The sequence below is a fragment of the Vulpes lagopus genome, chromosome 5, assembly GCF_018345385.1.
Source record: "Vulpes lagopus strain Blue_001 chromosome 5, ASM1834538v1, whole genome shotgun sequence".
In the NCBI taxonomy this organism is placed as follows: Eukaryota; Metazoa; Chordata; class Mammalia; order Carnivora; family Canidae; genus Vulpes; species Vulpes lagopus.
Window position 1 is genome coordinate 10,695,594 of NC_054828.1, and position 26,043 is coordinate 10,721,636.

Sequence of the window (26,043 nt, forward strand, 5' to 3'; positions counted from 1 at the left end):
TGGACTTGGTATTTCTAACCAGCTCCCTGGTGATACGGCTGCAGCTGCTGGTCTGCAAACCCCACGAGGTGCTGCAAAGCTGTGGCCTGATGCACGAACTGGATTCTCGACTCTGCCCTCAGAACTCACTCGCCTCCCTTCAGGAAGGGTGGAGAGCTGGGGGTGTGGGTGGTGAGGTCCCAGTCTTCATGACCCACCCTGCCCCAGCCATCCTGGACACCAGAGCTGTGGGAACATTTTATTAAGTTAAGAAGGCTCATGGGGCAGGAGAGAAACGCCTTCATGGGGCAGCTCCAGCGTTCCATGCCTAGCACCCCCTCGGAGGAGGAAGAGGAGGAGGAGGCAAGGCCTTAGGGACAGCTTCTGGCTCCCTCTGCCCATCTGTCCCTCTGTCCAGAGTCCCAAGGTGTGGGTCCCCTCAGGGCAGGAAGTAGTTAGTGGGAGGTAGGGTAGGAAGAGGGTGGCTGGCTCCCTGCCTCTCCCACCAGAGTCCACTCTGCCATGGCCGCTGCTAGGCCTCTGCTAGACCCCTCGGATAGGGCCACGGGTCCAGAAGCGCTAGCAGGTGGCTAGAGACAGAGGGGGAGCCAGTGATGGAGGCACAAGGCCACCAGGAATTGCTTTTTTCAAAGTATAAAGTGTTCTGGGGGGGGACAAAAAGGAAAAAATCTATATAAAAATCTCTTCACATATAAAATCCTGAAGAAGGTGCAAGGTAAGACCCAGTGCGAGGGGCGCGCTCAGATACGCAGAGTGTGTATGTGTGTGTGCATGTGCATGCATGTGTGTGGTGTGTGTGTGTGTGTGTGGTGGGTATGAGTGCATGTGCGGCCCACAGAGGGTGGGGAGAAAGCTTGGCTGGCTTCTGACTTCCATCCAACAGGAAGGAGGGCAACGGAATGGTCCCCTCAGGCCGGGGTGGGGGGTCTGCTGCAGGGCCGGGCCACCACGATCTGGAAGGCAAAAGTTGGGGAGCTGCAGGTGGAGGCCAGGCAAGGTGGCCCCAAAGGCTGGGCCAGACCTGCTGCTCCTCTGGGCTTCTACCCAAATTGCCTGGCCCCTCCCAAGTGCCTCGGGAAGTCCACAAGGATGGGTCAGAAAGCAGGAGCTCCAGGCTGGTGCGGCCTTAGGAGATGCCCCCTAGGAGTGCTGATGCCTGGTGAGTCCCCGACGGCCCGAGACTACGGCAGGGTGCCAAGCTCCACCCGGGATGTCAGAGGTGCGCGGCTCAGTGGAAGGGATGCTGTTGCGGGTCAGTGATGGGCGACACGCTGCCAGCTCTGGAGCGGGACCCAGGCTCCCTGGATTTGCTGGCCCAGCCGAGGCAGACCCACCAGGAGCACTATTCAGTCCTGACAAGGCGGGTGGGTTCATGAGGCTGTGGTGGGGGTCGGGGGGCGCAGCGCTAACAGGTGCCTGCGGTCCTGTGGGGGGATGAGGCAACCATTGGGCCCTGACCTGCACTGCCCCAACTCTGAAGAAACACACTCAGGTTTACAAACAGCCTCTGACTGAGTCTGACTGACCCACCGACACCTCCGCGGCCCCATGTTGCAGGGGCCACGAGAAGGAAGCGTCCTGGGTCAGTGGCACAGTGAGTCGGGCGTGGATGAGCCCTGAGCTCACCCCTATAGGCCCAGTGCCCCACCAGGCCCCCGCCCCGCTTGGCCCTGCCCACCCCTTGGCACTCACCTCTATTCGGCCAGGCTGTTGCGCATTGATTCCTTCTCCTGCAGGGCAGCCATGGCAAGGCGTAGGTGTTCCTTCAGCTGCTCGATCTCCCGCTCTGACCGTGTCTTGATGTGGTTCAGTTCCACATACACATCCTGGTACTTCCCTGAAGTGAAGCGCTTGTCCTGGGAGGGCGCGGAAGGGGCCATGAGGGCGTGAAGCCCTCCCTTGCTGGCCCCGCCCACCTGGCACATGCCTGCCAAGCTCCCTGCTGGCCACACGAAGCACCCAGGCCCGTCCCCTTGGCAGCCCCCAGGCCTGGGCACACCCTCCTAGAAGGACCCAGTGATGGCTTCCAGCATCATTTTCATCCCTTGAGATGGGAGTTGAGGCTCAGGGAAGCAAAGCTTTTGTCTAAGACCTCTTGGCAGCGAGTGGCCAGGGTGAGAACCAGGTCAACCTGGCCCAGGGCTTGGGCCCCTTCCCGTGAGTCTGACTCATATCCTCACGGAGCCACCAACACACAGGGGTGTCAGAGACATGGGGACATGGCACAGGGCAGGCCTCAGACTCACAACACTAGGCCCAAATCGTGGCCCTCCCCACTGCCCGCCACACAGCTCATTCCTCACTGGAACGGGTGCTCCGCTGCACAGGGCTGTGGGTCTCTTCTGTCCACAGCTGGCCCCCAGCACCTAGCACAGTGCCCGGCACCTAGTGGGTGCTCAGTGAGTATTTGCTGACAGCACAAATGCAAGTGTGGCCATGGGCAAGTCACTCTCCCTCTCTTGGCCCCCATGTCTTTGTCTGTAAATAGGGACAAGGACGTGTACGTGGGAGGTGCATGAGAGAGTCAGGAACAAGGCAAGGAGAGTGGCTGGCATGGAGCAGGTGTTCATGGGGCGGGGCAGTCAGGTGGGCCCAGAGGTTCCCTCCCCAGCAGCGTTGAGTCAGACCCTACCTTCTGCAGCATCTGCAGCTCATCCCGGAGACACTGCACCTCCTTCTTCAGGTACTGGAGCTCATTCTCCTTCACTCGCAGCAACACCTAGGGTCACCGGTGCCAGGCTGACCCAGGGCCACAGGCCAGGGCGACCCTGGCCCACAGCACCATGTGGCCTGGCTTCTGTCTGCTTCAGACCCCTAGAATGTAATCCCCAACCTGCCCCAAGACCACCACACCCCAGGGCCAGGCTCCTCCAGAAAGTCCTCTCTGATTTCTCCTTGCTCTCTCACCTCTTCATACCAGTGAGTGGCTATCTCATGGTCACCTCTCCTATTGTCCCGAACCAGCACCCAGCCCTCAACTTGAGGGCAAAGAAGATGACCATAGTGTAGCCCTCCAGTGAACTATGGAGGGCGCCCCCCCCCCCCCCGTAAAATATCTCATTAACTCATCCTCAAACCCTGAGGGGTAGGGGTTGCTATTCTAACTTGACCAAGTAGGGGATGAGTTCGGCCAGGACTGGGGAGGCTTAAAAGCTGTGATCTGGAGGCAGACAGCCAGGTTCACATCCCAAGTCCTGCGCTGACTAGCTGTGAGACCTCGGGCAAGGTACCTGGGCAAGGTACCCTATGTCTCAGTGTTCCATCCATAAACAGGTATAGTAACTATATCTACCTTGTAGGACTGTCATGAAGATTCATTGAGTTAACAGACATGAAGGACTTATGGAAGTTCGAGACACAGCGTACAGCCATATATATATATGTTTTTGTAAAACAAAACAAAATAAAATAAAATACAGTACAAGGGGATCCTGGATCACACATTTTCTCACTCTAATGTCTCTCAGTAAGGGGGTGCTAGCCTCATTTTACAGATGAGCTACTAGGGCTCAGAATAGTGGGGTGACCAACTATGGTCACCCAGCAGCTAGGTGGGACCCAGATGTGAGGGCTGGACTCTGGCTATAGGGCTTTGTCACAGGTGTTCGTCCCAGCTGTGCTGGCTTCTCCTCCCTGGGGGCCAGCCCAGCAGAGCCATGCCATTCTCTGCTACAGGGCACACCTGGCCTGTCGGTGTGCTGAGAACCAGGCTGCCTGGCACAAGTGGTGGGCACTCACCTCCAGCTCACAGGAGCTCCGCTCGCTGCTGCGTCCACAGCTGTCACCCGTGCCCTGTGAGGCAATGAAGCCACGCAGCCGGTCGATCTCCTCTGAGAGGCGGGTGTGCAGCTCCTGGGAGGCACAGGATGGTCAGCGCAGAGTCAATGGACTGCTGTGCCCCGGTGCCCCCGACCTCGGGCCAGGCTCACCTGGTTGTGGCGCAGCAGCTCCTGGCCTTCCTGCTGGCAGCGCCGCAGCGTGTGCTCACGCTCCTCGGCCTGCCGCATCAGGGCCCCAATCTCTAGGCACTTCTGCGAGTACTGCTCCGACAGCACCTGCAGCTCCCGCTTCAGCGCCGCCACGTCTGACCTGTCCGGGGCAGAGGAGGGCAAGGACGGGGTGGAACTTGGGTCAAGAAAAGACTCAGCAGCTCAAGACCCCAGGTACGGCTCTGATTTTGCCTTCAGCCCAATGTGGGGCTGTGAACTGGTGACAGCTTCATTGGGCTGCAGGGGCCTCCTCCATGAGGGGATGGGTTGGGCCTCGAAGAGCCTACAGCCCTAACATTCCAGAACTGTCCTCTGTGTGGTGGGGAGGGACACCTACTGCCCGAGGGTGGTACTGTAGCCCAGCTCTAGGGGACACGAACCAGAAGAGGAGGTGGAGGCTGGGACCAGCCCCACAAGGAGAGGCCTAAGTACAATCTATGTGGACTGCCAGGGGGCTCTGGCTGAGGCCCTACTGATTCTGTCCCCTGTGCCAGGTGACTGGATTGGGAGTCTCAGCTGGGGGCAAAGTAATGTGTCCTCTGCCAAGGATCCTCAGCACAGGTTCCTGCCTCACCAATACCAGGGTGGGCAGCCCTTAGCTCAGAACAAGGCCTAGCCCTGAGACCCCAGGGTCCAGGTGCCATCTTACTGGTGCTGCTTGCGAAGGCCATCTGGGCCCTGCTGGAGACTCCGTGTCTTGCTCAGTTCCCGGCTCAACTCTTCCTGGTAGGCCTTCTTCATGGCTTCAATGGCTAGAAGCAGGGCAGAGAGGTGGGTGGAGTTTGGGGTGGGGTCAGCAGCAGTAAGCTCCACCTCCTCCAAGGACCCACATGTTACACACAGACAGAAGTGAAGAATACTGGGCCAGGCTGTATCAGGAGCTGAGTGGCTTTAGGTTAAGTTGCTCGACCTCTCTGAGCCTATTAAGGGAGGATAACAATCCCTCTCTGATGGGATGGGACAGTGTCGGGGAGACACCTCAGTGTGACCACTGGTACCTCTTGTTAGTGATGTCTGGGTAAGACCCCACAGAGCCCACTATCCCTGCAGAGCCTGGAAGGTTCTTTCACAAGGCCAAGCTCCCTTGCCCACCCCACTGATCTTGCCCAGTGCAGGGATTGCAGTTGGTACAAATCTGTACAACTGTATGCAGAGGACTTAGCCCCTCTGGGCCTTGGGTCCCTTGTTGGAAAACAGGAATAACAAGAACACCTTTTCTTGTGGGTTATTGGAAGATGTGTGTAGAGCATGTAGAGCAATGCCTGGCCCAGAGAGCTCCCGCTGGCTTTTCAGACTGTGAGCAACCAAGGACCAAGTGTTTCCATACTCACACAGAGCTGCTGGGAGGATTAAACAGGCCCTTGCCCATAATCTTATCCATAATTCTAAAATCCAAAGGTTCTGAACACTGGAAGCTTTTCATCACTCTTTCGGTGGCAATCCCTGACCTGAACAGATGCCAGGCTCTCTGCAGCCATTCCTAGTGCATGTAAGCATAACTCTGAGAAATTTCACTGTGAAACCTTATAGCACTAACCTCAGATGCCTAGGATGTGCCAGGCCCACACGGGAGGTGCGCAAGGAACACAGGGAAGGAGGGAGTTATCTAAAATCTTGGGTGTTCCTGTCTCTGGCTTGTGAGAACAGAGGGTAGGGGCAGGGCCTGGCTGTGAAGTCAGGGTGCTCTGAGCAACCCCCGCTCCGCCATCTCCAAGCTGTGCCATCTGGGACAAGTCGCTAACCTCTCTGGGCTCCAGTTTCCTCATCTGTGAAATGGGGTCTGTCAGGCATTGCAAAGAGCTAAGGGTGCTTGCGTGGGAAGCAGGGCTTGGCAATAGCTTACAGCTTTGCTCCTGCCCTCCCCAGGGTCTGGCCTCTCCCCCGGGAAGCCGACAGTACGAGAAGGGTCTGTGGCTGCGCAGTCTCTATCCCAGCAAACAGTGTGCACCTGAGCATGGAGTTGGAGCTTAGGGTGTGCATGTGGCTTGGGGTGGATCCCCAGGGTCTGCGGGCCCCTGAGAGACAGGAGTCACAACCCAACTGGTTGTGTCCAACCAGTCACAACCCAGGAGAGGACATGGCGGGAGGAGGGGAGATGCTTTTATTGTCTCAGTTTCCCCTTCTCAAGTAGGAGCTAAGGCCAGGTCTGGGGGCTCCACCCCCTCCCAGCCCCTGTTCCCAAGTTTGGACTGAGACCCCCACCTCTTATTTAAAATCCTCCCCGGGCAGCCCCAGTGGCGCAGCGGTTTGGCACCGCCTGCAGCCTAGGGTATGATCCTAGAGACCTGGGATCGAGTCCCACATCAGACTCCCTGCATGGAGCCTGCTTCTCCCTCTGCCTGTGTCTCTGCCTCTCTCTCTGTGTCTATGAATAAATAAATAAAATCTAAAAAATAAAATAAATAAAATAAAATAAAATAAAATCCTCCCCAATTTCATTAAGGAGCTGCAGTGGGGGGCTCATGGGGCCCGGGGTCCTCACCTGAGGCCGTGGCGGCCGTCTCCTCAGCCAGGAGCCACTCCTTCTCCTGCTGCAGCCGCTGCAGCTCACGCTCATGGTGCCGCTGCAGCTCCTCCATCACCTGCTGGTGCGACGACTCCATCTCGGCCAGGCTGCGCTCACACGCCTCCTGTGGGCAGGAGGCCAGCTAGGTCCCGGTGCTGCCCCCACTGCCCAGGGAAGGTGGCCTGTGCCCAGCCCCAGACGGTGAGCCTCAGGGGCAGGCCTGCCCCAGTCCGGCTGTCTCCACCTCTCCTCCCTGGAGTCTGGCTCCACGGGCCACACCTGCCCCTGCTCCCCCAATCCACAAACCTCACCATGTCACTCTCCTGCTTCCAACCCTTCAGAGGCTCCTCTCCCACGGGGTCAGGTCCCTGTTCCTGTGTCTGACCCTTGTGGCCTCAAGCCAGGCCCTTCCCCACCAAGGAACTCTAGTTATGAAGAATGACTCATGGCATGTTCACAGCTCTGAGCTTGAGCTAAGGCTAAGCCCCTCTGCCTGGAACATTCTTCTGCAACTTTCTCTTCCAGGGTAATGGACTTGGCCTGCAGTCCAGCTTAATGTCTTCCCTGCTCTGTTTCTGGACAGCCTCTCACCTGCCTCCGAAGGCTCTGCCTCTGCCAGACTGTAAGTTCTCCAAAGACAGGGAAGACTTGGGCAGCCCGGGTGGCTCAGCAGTTTAGCGCCGCCTTCAGCCCAGGGCATGAGCCTGGAGACCCCGGACCGAGTCTTGCATCAGGCTCCCTCCATGGAGCCTGCTTCTCCCTCTGCCTGTGTCTCTGCCTCTCTCTCTCTCTCTCTCTCTCCCTCTCTCTACCCGTGTCTCTCATGAATAAATAAATAAAATCTTTAAAAAAAAAAAAAAAAGACAGGAAGACTTGATCCAGCTCGGAGTCCCTGGGGGCCCAGACCAGGGCCTGACATGTGGCAGGTGCTAAGTAAGTAAGCTAAAATTGATGACTTCACAAGCCTGTAGACTAGATTGGCAAGTCTTATTAAAATATTGACAATACGCACTGTTTGGGAGGGTCAGCTGGGACAGGTGCGTGGAAGGCACCTGGCTGGCATCATCACATTGTTAGTAACCCACCCCCATGACCTAGCAGAAAGTCACATGTGTATGAAGGAATGACCCCACAGAAAGTCACAAACACTCTTGGACAAGGGTATGCCCTACGGTAAGGCTGGTAACAGAGGGAAACAGGAACAACACTGAACAGAAGAGCCCTTAAATAAATGATGGGATCAAGCCTTACAAAGGCTACCTGCCCTCCTCCCCCCCCACCACTGGCGGCTGGTAAAGGACAGAGCTGCCCACGTGAACTGCTGTGGAAAAGTGTCCTGAAAGTGAGGTCACCCAAGCTGGTCTCTGACATGTATGGTGCGATCCCACTCACGGAAACAAAACACAGAGCCACGCATCTGAGTACATGCATGTCGAACACAGAAAAGGGTATGGGAGGACACTGTGGGAGGCAGAGTAGTGGTCCCAGAGATGTCCCGTCCTACTCCCTAGAACCTCTGAATGTTACCTTACTCGGCAGTGGGGAATTGAGACCGCTCATCAGCTGACCCTAAAACAGAGACTACCCTGGATTATCCCCTGGGCCCAGTGGTCACGGGGTCCTCGGATGTGGAAGAGGAGGCAGGAGGGCAGAGAGGGAGAAGTGACCACAGAAGGTCAGTGCCCGGGAGTGAAGCGGTCAGGCTCTCCACCACGGGCTTGGAAGATGAAGGATGGGGCCAGCTCAGGGATGCAGGTGGCCACAAGCTGCTGGAAAAGGCAAGGAAACGGGTCCCACCCAGAGCCCGAGGAAACAATCTGAGCCCAGCGAGACCCTGGTTAGGCTGCTCCCCTCCAAATCCATGAGATGATACATTCGTGTTACTTAAGGTTGTGGTGATGTATTCCAACAGCAACAGGAAAGTCTAGAGATATGCTCCAATGGTGACCAAGGGGACCCCTGGGAGTGGGGGGCAGGGGAAGGAGAGCTCATGTGTTTATGTCTAACCTTTTGATTGGTTGAATTATTTTTGAAAATGTATTTTTTATGTAATTAAATTTAAGATCACTAAAAAGGAAAGGGGAAGAGCCCTTGAAGAAATCGATATGGATATTCCCCTGATGCCATAGGGCACCTCACGGTGTGTGTGTGGGGGGGGACGGACCCCCACCTCTCCAGCAGCCGCACCAGGGGGCTACAAGGACCAGTCTGGAGAAAGGGCCGGGGCTCTCAGGTCCAGGTGCTCTGAGTGGGGCAGGTAACGCCTGTCCCTTTGCATCTGTCCTCTGGTCCCTCCAGTCAGAACAATAGGACATAGCTTTGGAGTTCCACACATCAGGTCCTGATCCTCCCTGTACCAGAGTGAACAAGCCCCTTCCCCACTCTGAGCCTCAGTGTCCTCTTCTATAAAACAGACCTATAAGGCCAACCCATGAGGATCCCTAAGATAAGCCTACGTATAGAGATAGGAGTAACATGGGGTGGGGACTGCTGTCCTTACATGGCCAGATGAGGCAGGCACACCCTGCAGCTAATAGGGGGTCCAGAGGCAGGACCCCTGGCCCATAAGAAAGGAGGAGCTCCTAGAAAGCCAAGTGCTGCTCTCTGACCGATCTTCCTGAGGGCCCAAGGTGTCCAGCAGTCACCTCAGTCACGGATCCAAGTAACTAATGAAATGCCTGTTACTCCCAATAACCTGCGGGGAGGCCAGACGAGGAATGGAAGCCCCAACAGGTAAAGCCCAAGGCCCCCCAGCTGCTGTCCTATGTGGCAAGGCCCACAAGCTGAAAGAGAGGCACCCACTGGATGCAGACACCAGGTTGGGGAATCCCTCTCCAGCTGTCACCTCTCCATCATCCACTGAATCCCCAGCCACCTCCTCCTGGGCCAAAGGGAGACCCGGATGGCTCAGCTCCTCTTTCTGGCGCCCTCCTCACCTGGGGCCCCTCCTTCACCCCATCTGTTTCCTTATCATTCCCTTCTCATCCCCGGCCTCCCCAATTCTGTCTGCACCCCTGCCCACCTCAGCCTAACAGGGTGAAATGCTGACAGCCCTTTGTGAGCCCAGTGGCCCCACGGGGACCAAGAAGCCTGGACTGCCGACACACGGCTGCCTCCAGCTGGGAGGTCTCACCTCCTCTCTGGGGCTCAGTTTCCCCACCCATAAGCTGAGCAATCAGAGCAGTGCTTTTCAAACTTCATTTTAGTGACAAATCTTTTCCCAAAGGGAATCTAATGCAGGTTCTAACAGTAAAATAGGTAAGTGAGGCTACTGAGATACTGGATACTGATGGCTGTGAACGGAGCCGTCCAGGGACTCAGAGAACATTGTACAGGCTTCTGGACAGGGGGGTTTCTGAGGGGTGTCCCAGCTGCCTCTGGCCCTGGTGCTGGGCCTCACCCAGCCTGAAGATGTCCCACCCACTCCTTCCTCTGGCCTCAAGGGAGCCTTTGACACAACACTGCTCCCTCCCCGCTGTTCCCTCTCTGCTCCCCTCCCCTCCCCATGTCTGGTGACCCCAAAGCTAGACCCCCTCCTCCCACCCAGGTCCCGAGTCCCCTTGGCCCTGGTGTCCCTTCAGCTGAATGGCCCAGCCACCACTCAGCCACAGAGGGTTCCCTGGCCTTGCACAGCGGCCAGCGTCAGGGCCCTTGTGGCTGCCCCCATCTTCCTCGGGCCCAGTAGCCCAGTCCTAACCTCTTCTCTCTGCACTGCCCCCCTGCAGCCCTCCCCTCTCCAACCACTGTCTGAGCTCTTGACCCCATCTCTGCCCCTCCCAAGCCCCCCTCTGCCCCACACCGCCTTCCTGATGTCACCGTCAGACCCCAAGTCTCCTCCGGGCTGTGGAATGAGATCCCGATTCCTTGACTTGCTGGAGGTCTCCACCTACAGGCTTGCCACCTCCTGCCCCACCCTGTGCCCCCACCCCAAAACCAGTGCCTTCCTGGGCATGCCCCGCACAGCCATCTCCAGCCCTGGAACTTCTAGAAGGCAGCCCCTGCCCAGAGCCTAGGATCCCAGCATTCTTTTCTACTTCAGGCTATGACGTGCTGACTGGAGGCAACCAACTGTCATATTTTTTTGCAATTTTGTGACATGATTATTAAGTGCAGCCATTTTAGGAGTTAAATTATATAAACTTACAATTAACTACAGCGAAAACAAAGGTTGATACTCAAAATTCATCACTTCCTAATTATTTCACTGCATTTTATTATTGTCTATGCTTTTGAGTTTTTGTTGTTGTTGTTGTTTTTTAATAGATTTTATTTTATTTTTAAGTAACCTCTACACCCAATGTGGAGCTGGAACTCACGATCCCAAGATCAAGTCGCACACTCCACCAACTAAACCAGCCAGGCACCCCTATGCTCTTGAGTTTATTTACATCTTCTGTATCTTGTAAGGTGGAAACGCTCTAGAATCCTGTACACATATATCTTCTGATTCGGCGTTTAGGGACATCAGCTATGGTGGGGGTATTTACACCATGGAAATTGGTAAACATCACAGATCAGGGCTTGATTTATTGTTTTGTTGACTGGGCTTAAGCAAGGGATGAGAAAATGCTAATAATGCAGATTCAACTTCCAAGTCTGCCAGATTTACGACCATCACATTGTAACTAGAACACAGACTTGAGAAAATACTCTAACGAGAATATTCTCAAGAAAACTATTATCCGATTTGGCCAGAAGTTACTTGTGACATTGATCAAGTAAAGTTTTGACATATGTCTTCTCATTTTACTCATTAACATAAACCAAACTGTCAACCAATGTTCATGTTAGAACAATCCTTGCTTGTCAGTTAGCAGAGGATACAAGTATTTGGAAAAACCAGTGAAAGTATTCTGAGAAAACTCAATTAGCTATATACGAATTCACAATGAGAGTTACGTATTTTGTATTTGTACACTGTGTCCTAAACATCCCTTATAGCGTTAAAATTGACAGTAAACATACATTAGCATGTATGTGCTTAGCATACACGTGTATTTTTCTGTCAAACTGTTTCCAGACATGGCCAAATGTCCCTGGAGGAACAAAATCAGCCCCAGGTGAAAACCACTGTCCCAGGCTGACCGAGGGTCCCCTGGGGGCCACTGGAAGGTCCCACATCCCACAAGCCACCTGCTGTAGGGCCTTGGCCTGGCAGGTATGGGCGGGATTTCTCTGCGCCGAGGCAGTGACCCTGGCGGTCTGCCCGTCGGGGATCCCACTCCCCACTGGCTCTCCTTCCCCAGGATGGTGTGGGCGAAGGGGTCCAAGTGCAGAGTGTCACATGGGGGCTCACACACAGGCTCTGAAGTTAGCCGGAACCGAACTCAAATCCCACCTCTGACATCTGGAGCTCAGTTGACCTCGGGCAAGTCACATAACCTCTCATAGCTCAGTGGCTTGTCTGTAAAATGGGCACAGTGGTCATGTCTACCTGCGGGGTACATTCAATGAGATGATGCATGTCAAATGCCTCACACGGGTTCTGCGACACTCCCAGAACATCAGCTGTTCTCTGAAACCACGGCAACCAGAAACCTGCCCGCAGCCCCCACAAATAGCCCCTCAGTCTCACCTGCGAGATGTAGCCCGGGGGGATGTGGCTGTCCTCCTGGGACCTGTGCGCACCCTGAGGAACCTCTCCTTGGAGACGCCATGCCTCTAGCTGGGCACGAAGAGACTGGACCTACAAAGGAAAGCGGGGGCAGGGCTGTCAGTGGGAACCGGGAAGCCAGGAGGGGGTTGGTGGAAGGCAGGGAGGAGCTTTGGGTTTGAGCAGGGGAAGCAGCCCGTGGTGGAAATGCAGGCAAAGGGCCGTTCCAGCTGTTTCCTGGGTGGCCAGGTCAGTGACCCAGGAGAACTTTGTCCCAGAGAAGACTAAACAGGGTTGGGAGCAGGACACTGTGGTCACAGACATTTATCACATTATGTAGGTGGTCTGTGAGCCTCAGTTTCCCAGAAATATAACTGTGACAAGGTCTATCCTCTGGGACCATGAGCCTGCTCTGAGGATTACATGAGCCAATATAGGTAAAGAAGGCCTAGGATGAATATACAGAAGATGCTTAATAAGTGATCTCTCCCTCCTCTTCCCTTCTCTGTGGTTGCTGAGGACAAAACTAAGAAGGGGGGGAAAATGCCCCAAAATGAGAAACACCAAGGTTCAGGAAAGAAGATTCCAGTTTGTAAGAGTCTGAGGTATCAGACAGTGAATCAGGGGTGAGCTCCCCATCACTTTATGCATGCAAGATAAATGCTGCAGGGTAAAGGAAGGGATCGGAGGGGCACTGGCAGGGTGAGGGGGCTCCCAGGGGCCAGCTGCAATGCCTACCTCCTTCTCCAGGGCCTCGTGGCTGTCACTGGGAGGCCCCCGGCGCTCCCCGCGGCTTTGGTTGAGCAGGGCGGTGAGAGGCACCCGCTTGTTCTCCCGCAGGGGCAGCTTCTCCAGCTCCTGCCATTTCTTCTCAATCTCCTCACTGAGCCGGCTCTGCTGGTCCTCAGTCAGGGGGGCCCCCAGGCCCCGGCGTGGCCCCTCACCAGCTGCGGTCTCCACAGGCCTGCTGTCCGTGGCCTCAAACCACTTGCGTCGCTCTTCAGAGCGCTGGGCCAGGTCCCGCTCCAGCTCCTCCTGCTTGGCCGGCCGGTCGAGAGTGCGGGCCGGAGTGCGGGCCCGCTGCGGGGAGCCCTGGGTCAGTGGGGAGAGCTCTACGTAGTCCAGGGACTGCCGCTGCCCGTCCGTCTTCCGCGGGCTGCCCCGACTGATGACCTCAGAGCACCCCCGCTGCTCCCCTGCCTTCAGGGAGCCCTTCTGGGTGCTGTAGCCATGCAGCGTGTTCTCCTTATTGCAGTCTGAGAGCCTAAGGTGCCAACAGAGCCTCGTCAGGCAGGCCCTTGCCCACTCAGCCCCCAAACCAGCACTTCTGGACTGCCACCCCTGGGCCAGGGTCTGGGGACAGACCCCCGTGGAGGAAGCACAACCCAATCTACAGGTTAGAACTAGAGCTTCATCACTAACCATCCCAGGGCTAACACTTAGCGCAGGGGCCAGGACTGCTGGCTTCCCTCTTTGGCCCCTAGTGACCCCCCATCTGTAACATGGGCCAACAGTACCTCTCACAGGATGGATGTGAGGACTAGGTGAGGGGATGTGTGTAAAGCAGCCAAAAGCCCTTTGCCAATGGTGATCAAAGTGTTATTACCAGAAGTGTAGTTTAAGGCAAGGTCCTGGGTTCAAGAGACTCACAGTGGAGTAGGGGAGATGCCCACGGCCACTGCTGATGCAGTGAGTTGACCTCTGGGTATAGAGCACAAACCGTGGCAGTCCTCCCCTTCCTCTGTTAGTAACAGCTAGGTACATAGTTGCCTGGCCAAAAATACCCGCCAGCACCCGTCCCAGCGGTGAGGCCATGTGACAATACTCTGCCCAATGGTGTGACAGGTGGCACCCTATGAAGCACCGGCCATGCCCTGGCCTGGCTCCTGGAGAACAGAGCCAGAGACAAAGGTGTGAGCTGTGGGCCGCAGAGCTGCCCCACCAGGTCTGGATCACACACCTCTGGATTGTTCTGGAGAGAGAAAGAAAGTTCTCCCATATTTATGCCACTGTGTTTGGGGCTTCTTTGTTACAGCAGCTGAGCCTATAGACTAAATAAAAGTCCAGCTGCATAGTGCTTCAGAGTCCACAGAGGGCTTCCGCATACATCCCTCCCAGGAGGCAGACGTCACGCTCAGCATGACAGATGAGGGATCTGAAACTCAGACAAGAAAGTCACTGGCCTGAGGCTAAGCAGCCAGGGTATGGCCCAGTGAGGGAGGGGGGGCTCATGCTTGGGCCCCCCATCACCACACCCTGTTCCTGCTGTGCACCTGCTGCAATTCCCACGCCCCCCGTATGGCTAGGGTTTATACCGTGTGGGCACTGCTACCAGCTCATTCAGCCATCCTACCCTCTACTCAGGGCCACCTCCAGGGGATGAGCTCCCCATCCAGACTACCTGACCACACCTTCTCCCTAACACAGGCTTAGACACAGCTCCCTCGGCTCACAGACAATCAGCCACCTAGCAGGGGCCTTTCACTCACTGGCATCTTCTCTAGAGTCTAACCCCCTCCCCCCCTTTCAGGATTGGGGGGATGTCAAACCTCAAATCCTCCATGTATTTTCGAGTGAGTGCCCAGAATGCTCATTGCCCTCTCTCCATTTTGTTGATGGAGAAACTGAGGCCCAGGAGGTACAGCCTCAGAGCCCTCAGCTGGTGTGCCTGAACCCCACTCAGGGAAGCCGGGCTAAGTGCTTCTCTCAAGGTCCCAGTCCAGCTTGGCACATACTTGGTGACATCCGGGGCAGAGGTGGGTCGAACGGTCTTCCGCAAAGCCTCGATCCAGTTCCGCCGGATACCCGAGGTCATGGCCGACAAGGTGTAGACAGCATCCTTGGTCTGCAAGTCCACCCCATGGGCAGGTTGCCACGTGGCCAGTCCCCCACCCCGTGTCCACTGTTCACCCTGGAAGGATGGCTCTTTCTCCCTGGGGAGGAAACCTAAGGTCCTGCCCCTAGGGATGAGCGGAGGGTAGAAAAGCTCCCCTCTGTCAGCTGGTTCCAAGATCTCCCCAACATCCCACCTGCCCCATGATATCTGTGGTCTCCCCAGATAGGCTAGGTGTTGGCAGCAGAGTGTCTGACTGGCTCTGAGGACAGGTCCTCCAGGTAAATGAGTGCTTGGAGCCAGTCACGAAGCCCATCACCCGGATGACGCCACCCCAGAGGCATGGAGGCTCACGTGGATCTGGAAGCCATAGTTGCGCTGCACTGCGAACTCGGTGACATCCGTACAGGAGCGCAGGTCGATCTCACCGTCCAGCTCATCGGCCTGCAGCAGGAAGGCCCATGATGATCCACGTCTTCCACTTCCCCCACCCCTGGCCCCCTGATCCCCTTCCAGGGCCCCCCAGCACCTGATGAGCCTTCTCACTCTGTCTCACCTCCTCAGCGGTAGAGTCCCTGTAGTATTTAAGGCTTGAATCTGTCAGCACAAACCAATGCTTCTTCCACTGTGAAGGAGAGGTGGCTGTGAGCAGGGGAGGGGGGCTGCGGGCAGGGCAGAATGAAAGGGTGTGTGTGCAGGGGACAGGGCAGAGGTGGAACTCCAGATCTGAAGCCTGGCCCCTCCAGGGGCAGCATCTGTGAAATGGCTTGACCACACCTTCCCTTTCCTTCTGGGAGCCCTTCTCTGATTTGGTGACAGTCCCATACCTCTCCTGACCCTCTCCATTGAGATTATCCCTCTGGTGCAGACCAGGAAGGGGTTGTGACCTGTGCAAGGTCATTTGCCTAGTAAGTCAGGGAACAGAACCTTGCACTTGTCTTTTTCCCCATGCCCCTCTGGACCACCTCAGTAGCCAAGGACAAGTCCCAGAGTAGGACTGGAAGGTGGCCTGGGGGAGGTGTCTGAGCACTGGTCCTACTCTGCTTCTTGAGCTGGGTGCTGCTTACACACGTGTCCAGCTTGTGAGAGTATGTTATCTGCACATTTATGATTTGGGCACCTTTCCACAGTGCCTCTCTGCTCCAGCTGGGGTTAGGTTGGCAGGCCACAGAGGGGGAGGGGACCAGAACAGCTTGATATTAAATATGCCAAGCTCAGCCCACCTCTGGGCTTCTGGCCATTCACTGGAATGCCAGTCAAGGTCCACCTACTCGCAGGGTCAGCATATGCCACCCAGTCCTCAGCCCTCCTGGGGCTCCCCTATCACCAAATTCTATCCACATTGTTATTTCAAATACTTAGTTTTCTTTTCTCAAGAAGATGGCAAGTTTTCAAGGATGCCCCAGGATGACACTTTTGAATTCTTTCCATATGGCCTCCCCTAAGAAATAGGGTTTAGCATCCAAGAGACCTGGGTTACGATGATTTTATCCCTTGCTAGCTATGTTCTTTCAATCAAGTATCTCCACCTCTCTGAGCTTCACTCTTCTGACCTGTAGGGCTAATAAGAAGTCCCTAAGTCTTCTTGTGAGCTTAGAAGTATCTATCCCTCCCTCGTATGTCTCTCATGGCACTTAGCATAGGGCCAAGCACTAAGTTACTCGGGATTGTCCTAGGCATGGCCCGAGTTCCCACTCAGGACCTCAACTGTCCCTCTACAAAGCAGGGCAGGGTCTCTGGGCCACATGGTCTCTTTGGCCCTTTCAGCCTAACCTATGACTGAGATAGGAGCCAGTGTGTTCCACGGTCTTAGGCAGCCCAAGTTCTAGGCCTGGGTCTACCACAGGGGCTACCAGCCCTGGAAAAGATGGAAGCTTTGTGGGCTTGTCCCCTGTCTGCACCAACGGGTTGGGCTGGCTGAGCTCCCAGGGCCCTTCCAGCTTGGACATTCCAAAACCCTGTGAAAAAAGATGAGTAGCAGCCAGTTCTGGGTGGGGCCCATAATCTCTGCCCTCCAGAGACCCTGGGTGGGGAGGTTGGGAAGGGTCACTGGCAGGGTGCCAGGCCTTGTGTGAGCCTGGAGCACAGCCACCAGAGGACCAGCGAGCAGGCAGCAGGAACGGAAGGCTGTGGGCTGGAGGGAATAAAACATGTGGGTAGGAAACACAATGAGATTCCCTTTGGCTCGGATCCCTCCCCGGCATGCTGGCTGCACACAGACCCGAGCCACGGGCGCATGCAGGACAGGGGCGGGGAGCCGTCCCCTCCCAGGCTGAGTGGGCAGGAAGCCAGCTCCAGCTCCCAGACTCCATCCAGCCTGGCAGCTGAAAGGGCAGAGCCAGCGAGAGGCCGATGCCCTTCCTGGTTCTAAGGATGGATGCATCAGAGAAAGGGAAAGGTTATTAGCTGAGCTCTGGCAGGGATCCTATGCTACTCGACCTCCCTGACCCTGTTGTCCACCCTGGAAAGAATCATTATCCATCATGCCCATTCCATAGATGTGGGTCCTAAGGCCAGAGGAAGCTGTGACCTGACCAGTGGAGCCCAGGTTGGTGAGACTCCAAAGCCTGTGCTCTGAGGCCCACTTCTGGGGGGAGGGAGACGTGCCTGCATGGCTGAGTCTTTGGGAATCTGTAACGTCTCAGGCCAGTTGATCTCTCTGAGCCCTTCCACCCCCACACCCTCAGAACCAGCCAGGGTTGTCAAAGGTGAGAGGGCCAAGGGACTCTTGGCGACAGGAGCAAATGGGGTACAGGGAGTGAGGGGCTAGGAGGCCTCTACTCCTGCTGCCCTTTACATCTGCAGACTGTCCCAGCAGCCTCTGCCTTCCCATCTCCATAGCCCAAGGCCCTCTTCAACTGCACAAAAAACACCCGCCCTCAGGGTGCCCACTCAGGCCCCTCCACCCATAGGCCAGGCTCTCCAGAAGCCTAGACAAGCCATGGAAGCAGCTGAGCCTGCTGGGCTGCCCCCAGGGACCTGCTGGAGGCACTGAAACTGCCTAGGCCGACCCCTCCCTTCTCATTGCAGCCCTCCTACCTCTCCAGGCTCGTCCAAGATCGACATCCATCCCTTCTTGAAGTTGAGCAGATCGGGCTGTGGGAAGATGAGGAGGCAGATGATTTAGGCCCAGTGGAGAACCAACCAGGGCTGGGGAGGAGGGAGTGTTGCATCCATTCTTCCCCTGAGTCCTGTGAGACTGAGGTCCTGGGGAACCAGGAGGGGGGCGCTGAGGGCCCAGGTAACCCCCAAATCCAGGCAGGGTCCCCAGCCACGGAGGCAGCCTTGGCCCCTTTCCCCAACAACCTGAGAGCCAAGAGCGATGGTAGGCAGGATGACTGGCACATCCCCATCAATATTAGGCTCCCCTTCCCACCAGCCTTCCTCCTCACTGAAGAGTAGGGAGTGAGGGCCCAGAAGAACCCTGCCTATCAAGACCCCGAGAACTCTAAGAACAGTCTGGACCGGCAGGGCTGAGCAAACTGTTCAGTTCCTCTCACTGACAAGGCCAGGAGACCCACAAGGAGAATATCTTAATGCCCCGCTCATCCCCCACTCACTGATCTTCCTGTGTTCTGACAAGCTCTGCCCTTTTTGGGTCTCCTGCAGACCCTGAAAGATGGAGCCAGGTCCAGGCCAGCATCAGGGATTCTCTGGTCCCCTCCAGATCTCTGGGAGGGCCAGGAAGATGGCACCTCAGTGTCAGCAAGCCCTACCTGCTGGGTGCTGCCCAGTGGGGCATGGCCCGGAGGTCTGGGGGCTCCCAGCTGCAGCATGGCCCACGGAGGCCTGTGAGCTAGATACCCCCACCTGGGCCTAGATGAAGCAGCAGCTCAGCCAGGCATTTTCTCCGGCCGTGCCCATCCGGTGGGCTTCAACCACCACACCCTCCCAGCCCACTGACAAGACTTCTCTCTTGTCTAAGTGCTGCTCCCTTCAGTAGTGTCAGCTTCTGCCCACTGGCAGGGAGGAGAGTGGGGCGGGCCAGGCTATGGGCAGAGGAGGCAGCCACCTGTTGCCATGGCTCTGAGCCCACCTATCAGCACCGGCATCACAACCTCACCAGGCCAAGGTGTCTGGTTGCGTGGAAGGAGCCTGCAGCATGGCCCAGTGGGGTAGGCAGCAGAGACAGCAGCTGGAAATCGGAGCCACCTGACCTGGCCACCTCCCCTGACCCACCTGCCTCCCCGTTCTCCTCTTCCTCAGGTAGAGGAAGTGGCTTAAGAGGGGCTTGGGCCAGCAGCCCCTCCTGCATACCTGTCTGAGGGAGAGGACAGGGCTCCATTCAGAGCTGGGAAACCCCGGGGCTGTGTTTGCCCCGTGTCTCTCCATTCTCCCCTACCCTGCTCTCCACAAGTGCCAGAGGCTGCTTAGGGTGGTCTCAAGCTAAGACCAAAGACTGGCAGCTACACTCAGAGCCACCAAATCACCAGGGTGACCTCCATTCAGACCGGAACCTCCAGTGAGGAACCTAGAGCCCCGGAACCCCCCCAGGGCCTGGCGCGCTGTGACTAGGCCTTGACAAAAACCTGCTGAATAAATATTACCCTCGTTTACCTTCCTGGTCTAAATTCCCGTGCTCTGGGGGCAGTCATCACCCCCCCACTCCCCCGGCCTGGAGAAGCCAGGCTACCTGGGATGGCCCGCAGAGCTGGCATCAGGGGAAAGCTCCTGGGCAGGTACGAGCAGATGACCCAGAGCCCATCAGACTGGGCCGGGGCCGGGAGATCAGTGATCAGCCATAGGCTTCCAGGGGTGAGCAAGGGCTCCCTGGCTAGAATGGCAAGCAGGGACCCCCAAAGGTTGCCTGGGAAGCAGAGGGTGGGGAGGGGGCAGTGTGGGAGGGTGCATCACATCCCCTCCCTAAGCCCTGGCTGCCTAATGTGGCAAATGATGGGGGGATGGTCCTGCTCTCCTCCGAGCTTTGTGAGAGGACTGAATGAGCTCCACACGGAGAAGCTCAGTGACCTTCTGGAAGCTGGTACAAACACACCACACGCCATGTAGGGTGCTAGATGGCCCAGACACCTTGCGGGGAGGAGGCTGCCAATGGGAGATTTCAAATCCGCTGGCAGGGAAGGTCCTACGGTACCCTGGGAACCCCTGTTTGGGGTCAAAAGTTTTGGAGCCTAAACCTCTCATGCTGTTCCTTCCCACATGGCCTCTTCGGGCCCAGGCACCCTTCCTCCATCTGAGGAAGCTCACATTCCCTGAGGAAGCTCCCACAACCTGCCTTCTCCTCCCTTTGGTCATGGCCACAGGTCAGCACTGCCTCCCACCTGCCTGGACCACTGACACGGCCGCCCCTAAGCACACTCTTGGCAGGCGGACCCCCTCAAAAAGGCCTAGTGTCACAAGTCTGCTTCAAACCTCCAGGGATGGCTCCAAGTGGCTTCTAAACAAGGTCCGGCTGCCTGATGGCACAAAAGCCTCAGCTCACCCTTCCAGCCTGGCCTCCCCCTTGCGAAGAGAACCCCATTTTTATATCACCACATATGCTCTCTGATCCTCAACATATCAGGACCCCCGGCCTTCCACATGGGCCCATGTCTTCTGCTTAAATACCAGGCTTCCTCCTCCTTCGTGGACCAGGCAAATCCCTACTCATGCCCTAAGGCCCAGTTTAATTGCCACCTCCGAGGCCCCTTTCCCAGTACACAGCACACACCATGCCAGCTGCTCTCCCACAGCCTCTGCTGCATTTGTGATTATCTTAAAGCCATTCACTTATCCCTCACAGGATAGAGGAGAAGCAACTCGGAGTTAGAGACATGCGCTGACCCCCTCCAGGACCAGGGGCTAAGAGAATGTGTGCTGAAAAACAAATTTTTTTTTTTTTTAAGCACCAGCCACTGCTTTAGGCCAGGAAATAAGCTGCAAACAGGAGATGTGGCCCCTGCCCTGGTGGAACTCAGGAAACAGACAATAAACAAGTGGACAGGTATATAATTTGATGCCAGGCAGTGGCTGGGGAAGGAGGCTCCAAGGGCAGGGCTGTGTGGGGCCAAGGCAAAAGGAGGTGGGGCAGATTGGGACTCCAGGCCCGGCTTCCTGAAGCCTTCAGGCATTTACCTGTTCATGGCAACTTTACCACTTGCTCCCTGTAGATCTCTGAGCTCAGGGCTGGAGGCCAGGAGAGGGGAAAAGGATGTGGAGAAGGTACAGGAGGGACAGCAGGCTAGGGCAGGCTCAGGCATGAAGCAACCACGATGAACCCAGCAAACATTGTCAGTGGTGACCATGAGCCTCTGCTCTGCTCCAAAACCTTTCTTGGCTCCCCAGTGCCCCTGACCAAAGCCCAAACTGCTTCTCCTGGCCTGCGAGGCCTTCCTTTCCAGGTCCCTTTTGTATGTTCTCAGCTTTCCCCAAACATGACCAGGATGTGTTTGTCTACAGTGTTCCCTCCCCAGTTCATTTCCACCTGACAAAGTCTGACAATCAATCACAGGAGGGTGTCTTCCTTTGGAAGCCCCCATCACCACCACAGGAATATGCTGTCCCTCCTCCAAGTGCTCCCACAGGCTTCCCGGAGCAGCCTCACCCCTGTTCACCACGGGTTTCCTCAAGAGAGGCAACAGTGTACATTTCTTATTTAGCCCCGGAGAGAAAACTGGGACAGATCTGGATCCAAATGCTGGCTCAGCCCTGGGGCCATGTTACTTCCTCTCTACACCTCAGTGTTCTCATCTGTTGGATGGGAAGCTATAATCATCCTTAAAGGATCAACTCTGCTAACGTGAAAGCACCCAGTTCGAGATCTGGCAGGCACCCAGTAGGCAATGCAACCACCCTCCCCCTGGGCTTGGGGGCCTGGGGGTGGGTGGCCAGGACACTGACTCAGCTCCTCCCCCCACATCCCTCTCCGCTCCCTGACCAAAGGGAGGCTGCTGACGACAGGAAGAGCCAGCAGGGAGGTGGCAGGATGTGCGGAGGCCGAGGAAGTCCAAGCAGCGGCCCGGTCATCACACTCAGGGGGGCAGGGGCCCTTAGGGCCAACCCGGGGCAACCCAGCCCACTTCTTGTCAGGGTCTCCACTAGCTGAGGGAAGGGACGTGCGCATGCGCAAACCCTCCCCGCTCAACTCCATCACCCCACCCCCACCCCCAGGCTGTCAAAGCCTCCCCAAGGCACTCGCCAGAAACCAAAAGCAGCCCCGCCCCTCCTTTCCAGAACATCACGGTCAAGGGGCCAGACTGACCTGAAAAGAAGCTACTCCTTCCTCTATGCTCAGGGCAACCCCGGGCCACTCACCCCTGTCCCTCCCCAAGCCTCAGTTTATCCAGCTGTGAAATGGGAATAATGGTGACCTCAGCCGTGAGGCCCGATACGATCATTGAGGCACAGGTACCGACGTGACTTGGGGAGTGTCCACCCCCCAGAGCACGACAACGCTCTGCCCCTCTGTGCCCCACCTCACTCGCGGGCTTGCCCCCGCCGAGGCCCCAGCGCCGCCGCCAAGTGGCAAGCCCGGCGGAGCAGGGCATCGCGCCGCTCCAGCAGTCCCAGCGCGGGCTCCCGGACAGGGCGGGACGGGGCGGGGCGGCCCCTCACCCCGCGGCCTCGGGCCGGCGCCCACGCGGGGAGGCAGCCGTCCCAGCGCTGGGTCTGCGCGCCCCTTCCGAGCCGGGACGGCGTCTCTGCGGCCCAGGCGCGACCCCACGCCGCGGCCGGGCCCGTCCTCGCTCCCGCACTGCCCGGAGCTCTGGGAGTCTGGCAGCGTCGGGTCAGGTCTTCCCCGGCGGGCTGAGGGCAGGTAGGAGGCGGCCGCCCGAAGCGTCCGCGACCCGTCCCGCAAAGGTGGCGGCGGAGCGGAGGGCTGCCGGGGCCCGGAGCCCGCTTTCCTCGGGGTCGCCCTGGCCCCCCGGCCGGGAAGGGGAGGGGAGGCTGCGGCCAGCGGAGGCAGCCGGCCGGGGGCGCCGGGCTCGCCCCGTCTTCCGGCCGAGACCTCCTCCGCGCCCGCCTCCGCCTCCGCCTCCGGGAGGCGAGGGGTGCCCCGGCGGGAGCGGCCGGGCGGAGGGGCGGCCCGGCGGAGGGGCACTCACCGTCATGGCGGCGCCCCGGGGCGGCGGGAGCAGGACGCAGGAAGGTGGAAGGGGCTCTCGGGCCGGGCCCAGCAGCGCGGGAACCCCGCCGCCGCCGCCGCCGCCCCGCTCGGCCGCCCGCCGCCGCTCCGGCCCTGCCCTTCCCCGGCGCTGCCCCGGCCCCTTCCATCCGCCCATAAAACTTTTTTTTTTTTTTTCAAACTTCCTGGGAGGACCCGGGAGGGCCAATGGGCGGCGGGGAAGCCCGGACAAACAGCGGCGGGGGCGCGGGCGGACCAATGGGAGCGCGGGCCGGGCCGGGGGGCGGGGCCTGCCGCGCCGGGACGGGCGCGAGGGCGGCGGGGCGGGCGGATGGGGCGGAGGGAGCCGCGCGGGGCCGCGGCCGCCGGCGCTGGCAGGAAGGCGGGGCCGGGCGTGCAGGGGACTCGGCCGGCCGCGGCGCGGGGCTGCACGGCGGGGGCAGCGGGGGCGGCGCCCAGTCGCCCTGCCCTGCCTAGGGCTCCCGCGAGCCGCAGGATGGAGCCGGGGTCCTGCCTCCGCTCCACGGGGCCGTGGGCGACTCGCCGAGCCCCGCTCTTACCTGTGCAACCTGACTTCGGCCTCGCCACAGACCTGACCGGGAGGTGTCCCTGTCCCCATGTTACTGATGAGAAAACAGGCTCAGAGAGGTGAGCCGACTTGCCCAAAGTCACACAGTAAGAAGGGGCGGGGATTCCTAGCGGGGAATGCAAGCGCACGGTGAGCTCAGGGAAGGTAGGGCGTTCCCCAGGCGGCCCCTCCTCACAAGCGGGTCTTTCTGGGCCTAAGAACCCCTTTTTGGGTTCTTGGGGGTGGACGTACACCTGATTCCCACATTCTCAGCACTTGGCAGTTTGTAAGAGGCCTCTTGCCTGCGGGAGCTCCTCTGAGCCTTGCAGCACAGAAGGGACCTTGATGGAAGTTGTTGAAAATGTGGTGGAAGCTTGTGCGGCATTGTGGTTCAAACCCTGTTAACTTTAAGCACAGTGCTTAACCTCTCTGGGCCTCACCCTCTGTAAAAGGGGATCCTTCCTGCTCTTATCTCACGGTGTTCCTGTAAGGACTCAGTGTTAAGTGCCGTCGCTATGGGAGGTGGGGCAGGGGAGCTGGGAATAACTGCCACTCCAATTTTCTGTCATCTCAGTTTGGAGTTCCAATATTATTGCGGTCATAACCATAATGACTCCCCCCATTTCACAGACAAAGAAACAGAGGCCCAGGGACCTGAAGTTCTTTCCCGCGTTTCCCACTGGACCGCCTCTTCTCCACCCTGAGGAATGAGGCCAAGAACAAGCCTATCTTCCTTTAGACATTGGCCTTCCTGACTTCGTGTGCCCTACCCCTGTACCTCACTCAGGCATTTGGTCCTTGATAGAGTCAGTGAATAAACAGAAGACCTCACCTACCACCAGTGCCCTGGCCCAGTGGCCCCTGACAGCACCAGCCTCCTTGCTGCTTTCCTGGCCTCTGGGACTCGGCTTGTAATACCCTTAACCCAGCGATCAGATCACTCTCCTGCTCAAAGTTCAACACCTCCCCCGTGCGAATAGATCAGCTCTGCATTCTTGTTCCAGGCTGTCAGCGTCCATCATAATCTGACCCCTGCCTGTTGTCCTCCATCACCACACACACACACACACACACACACACACACACACACACACACACATTTTACGTGCTAGGAATATGTCACACTGAGCAACTGGGAATTCCCAGATTAAGCCAGGTCCTTTGTACCTGAAATGGGACTACACTTGTGGTTCTCTGAAACACTCCATTTCCTGTCCTTTGTGCCCCAACACACACACACACACACACACACACACACACACACACACATACTCCCTTCTGTTCCCCACCCCTTCATCCCCTCTCTGCAAATGTTTGTTTTGCCTGGAAAATTTCACCTGGTTCTCCAGGTCTCTCAGTCCAAAAGGAGCCAAAGTGCCCCCAGCTCAGAGTGAGAATCTCCTCGCACAGCGCTCCCTGCATCGGACATTCAGCCACTAAAGTGATGACCACACTGTGTTCTCATCAGTTACATGTCAGTGGCCTCACCAAATCGAGTTTCCTGTGGGCTGAGCCTGTATCTTGGAGGCCAGCCCAGGGCCCCAGTGCATAGTAGGTCCTCAGTAAACATCGGTCCAGGGAAGGCATGCACAAATGGAGGGATGGGTCCCTTACCACAGCTTATCCCTAGTAGGACGGAGCTAATACAGACCCAGGAATCCAGGGCCACCAAACTCCGGAGTTATCCACGTCAAACTGCTCTCTATTGAGGAGAACACCATGAGGCTCAGAAAGGGTGACGATGGCCCAAAGCCATGCTCATTGGTGACAGACAGGACTCAAGCCTAGGGTTCCTGACTCTTGACCTTGGACCAGTTTCACTCTCCAACGCAAGAGATGTTTGAAGCTGCTCTAAGTAACTGTCTGGGAGGCCCCGCTGGCAGTTCCATTCCCAGCTCCTGAGTTTCCTCTCTCCCAGATGAGAGAGAAAACGGCTGCCAACTCAGCCTCCATGGCCACATTTGTCTAATGGGGAAAAATCTGTGGAGATTCTCTCCAAGCAGGGCTTGGAGCTCAGGATGCTCCACGAGGTGGGAGGGCTCCACAGTCAGACCAAGCAGGGTTCGAATCTCAGCTCTGCCCCTGGTGTGACCTAGAACAAGTGGCTTTTCTCCTCCCCGGGTTTCACTTTCTCATCTGTAAAATGGACAATACACACTGTACTTAGTATGCCTGGTGCTGAGGGTTAAATGCGCTCAGGCATGTCACTCACTGAACATGGAGCTGAGCAAAAGGAGGTGCCCATTGGTTCTCATCACCAGCACCATTATCCCAGAGTCCTTCCCCCTGTTTCTGTGCCCTTCTCTCTGCCAGCGACTTACCTGCTCCCTCCTGCCAGACCTGCCACACGTTGGCAACCTTTACTTAGTGTGATAAGGTAATTCCCGCCCAGGGTTTGAAGGTACCACCCTACCCAGATAACCTTGTTTGTCTGATCACCCTAGTGCCTTAACCCCCAAAAGCAGCAGAGAGGAAATCATAAGGTGGCAGGG

General features: G+C 57.3%; 1 protein-coding gene and 1 long non-coding RNA gene across 5 annotated transcripts in view; one reads left to right on the forward strand and one right to left on the reverse strand.

Moving 5' to 3' along the window:
• Positions 1–226: 226 nt before the first annotated feature.
• LOC121490760 (TRIO and F-actin binding protein) overlaps positions 227–26,043 on the reverse strand; it is a 53,230-nt gene continuing 27,413 nt past the window's right edge. The window contains exons 1-14 of one of the 4 annotated variants that reach the window (XM_041754742.1): positions 22,964–23,141; positions 17,961–18,017; positions 15,478–15,546; positions 15,276–15,365; positions 14,824–14,933; positions 12,827–13,352; positions 12,071–12,181; positions 6,472–6,619; positions 4,639–4,741; positions 3,930–4,089; positions 3,739–3,852; positions 2,633–2,719; positions 1,693–1,856; positions 227–953 (exon numbers count right to left, since the gene is read on the reverse strand). In XM_041754742.1, the coding sequence (XP_041610676.1) occupies positions 1,695–1,856; positions 2,633–2,719; positions 3,739–3,852; positions 3,930–4,089; positions 4,639–4,741; positions 6,472–6,619; positions 12,071–12,181; positions 12,827–13,352; positions 14,824–14,933; positions 15,276–15,365; positions 15,478–15,546; positions 17,961–18,017; positions 22,964–23,140 (1,914 nt within the window). In that variant the 5' untranslated portion in view covers position 23,141 and the 3' untranslated portion in view covers positions 227–953; positions 1,693–1,694. The other 3 variants (XM_041754743.1, XM_041754745.1, XM_041754744.1) reach the window with 3 other exon arrangements.
• LOC121490763 lies at positions 23,337–24,386 on the forward strand. Its single transcript, XR_005987763.1, has 2 exons — positions 23,337–23,631; positions 24,182–24,386. It is a non-coding gene; the product is annotated as an uncharacterized LOC121490763 (long non-coding RNA).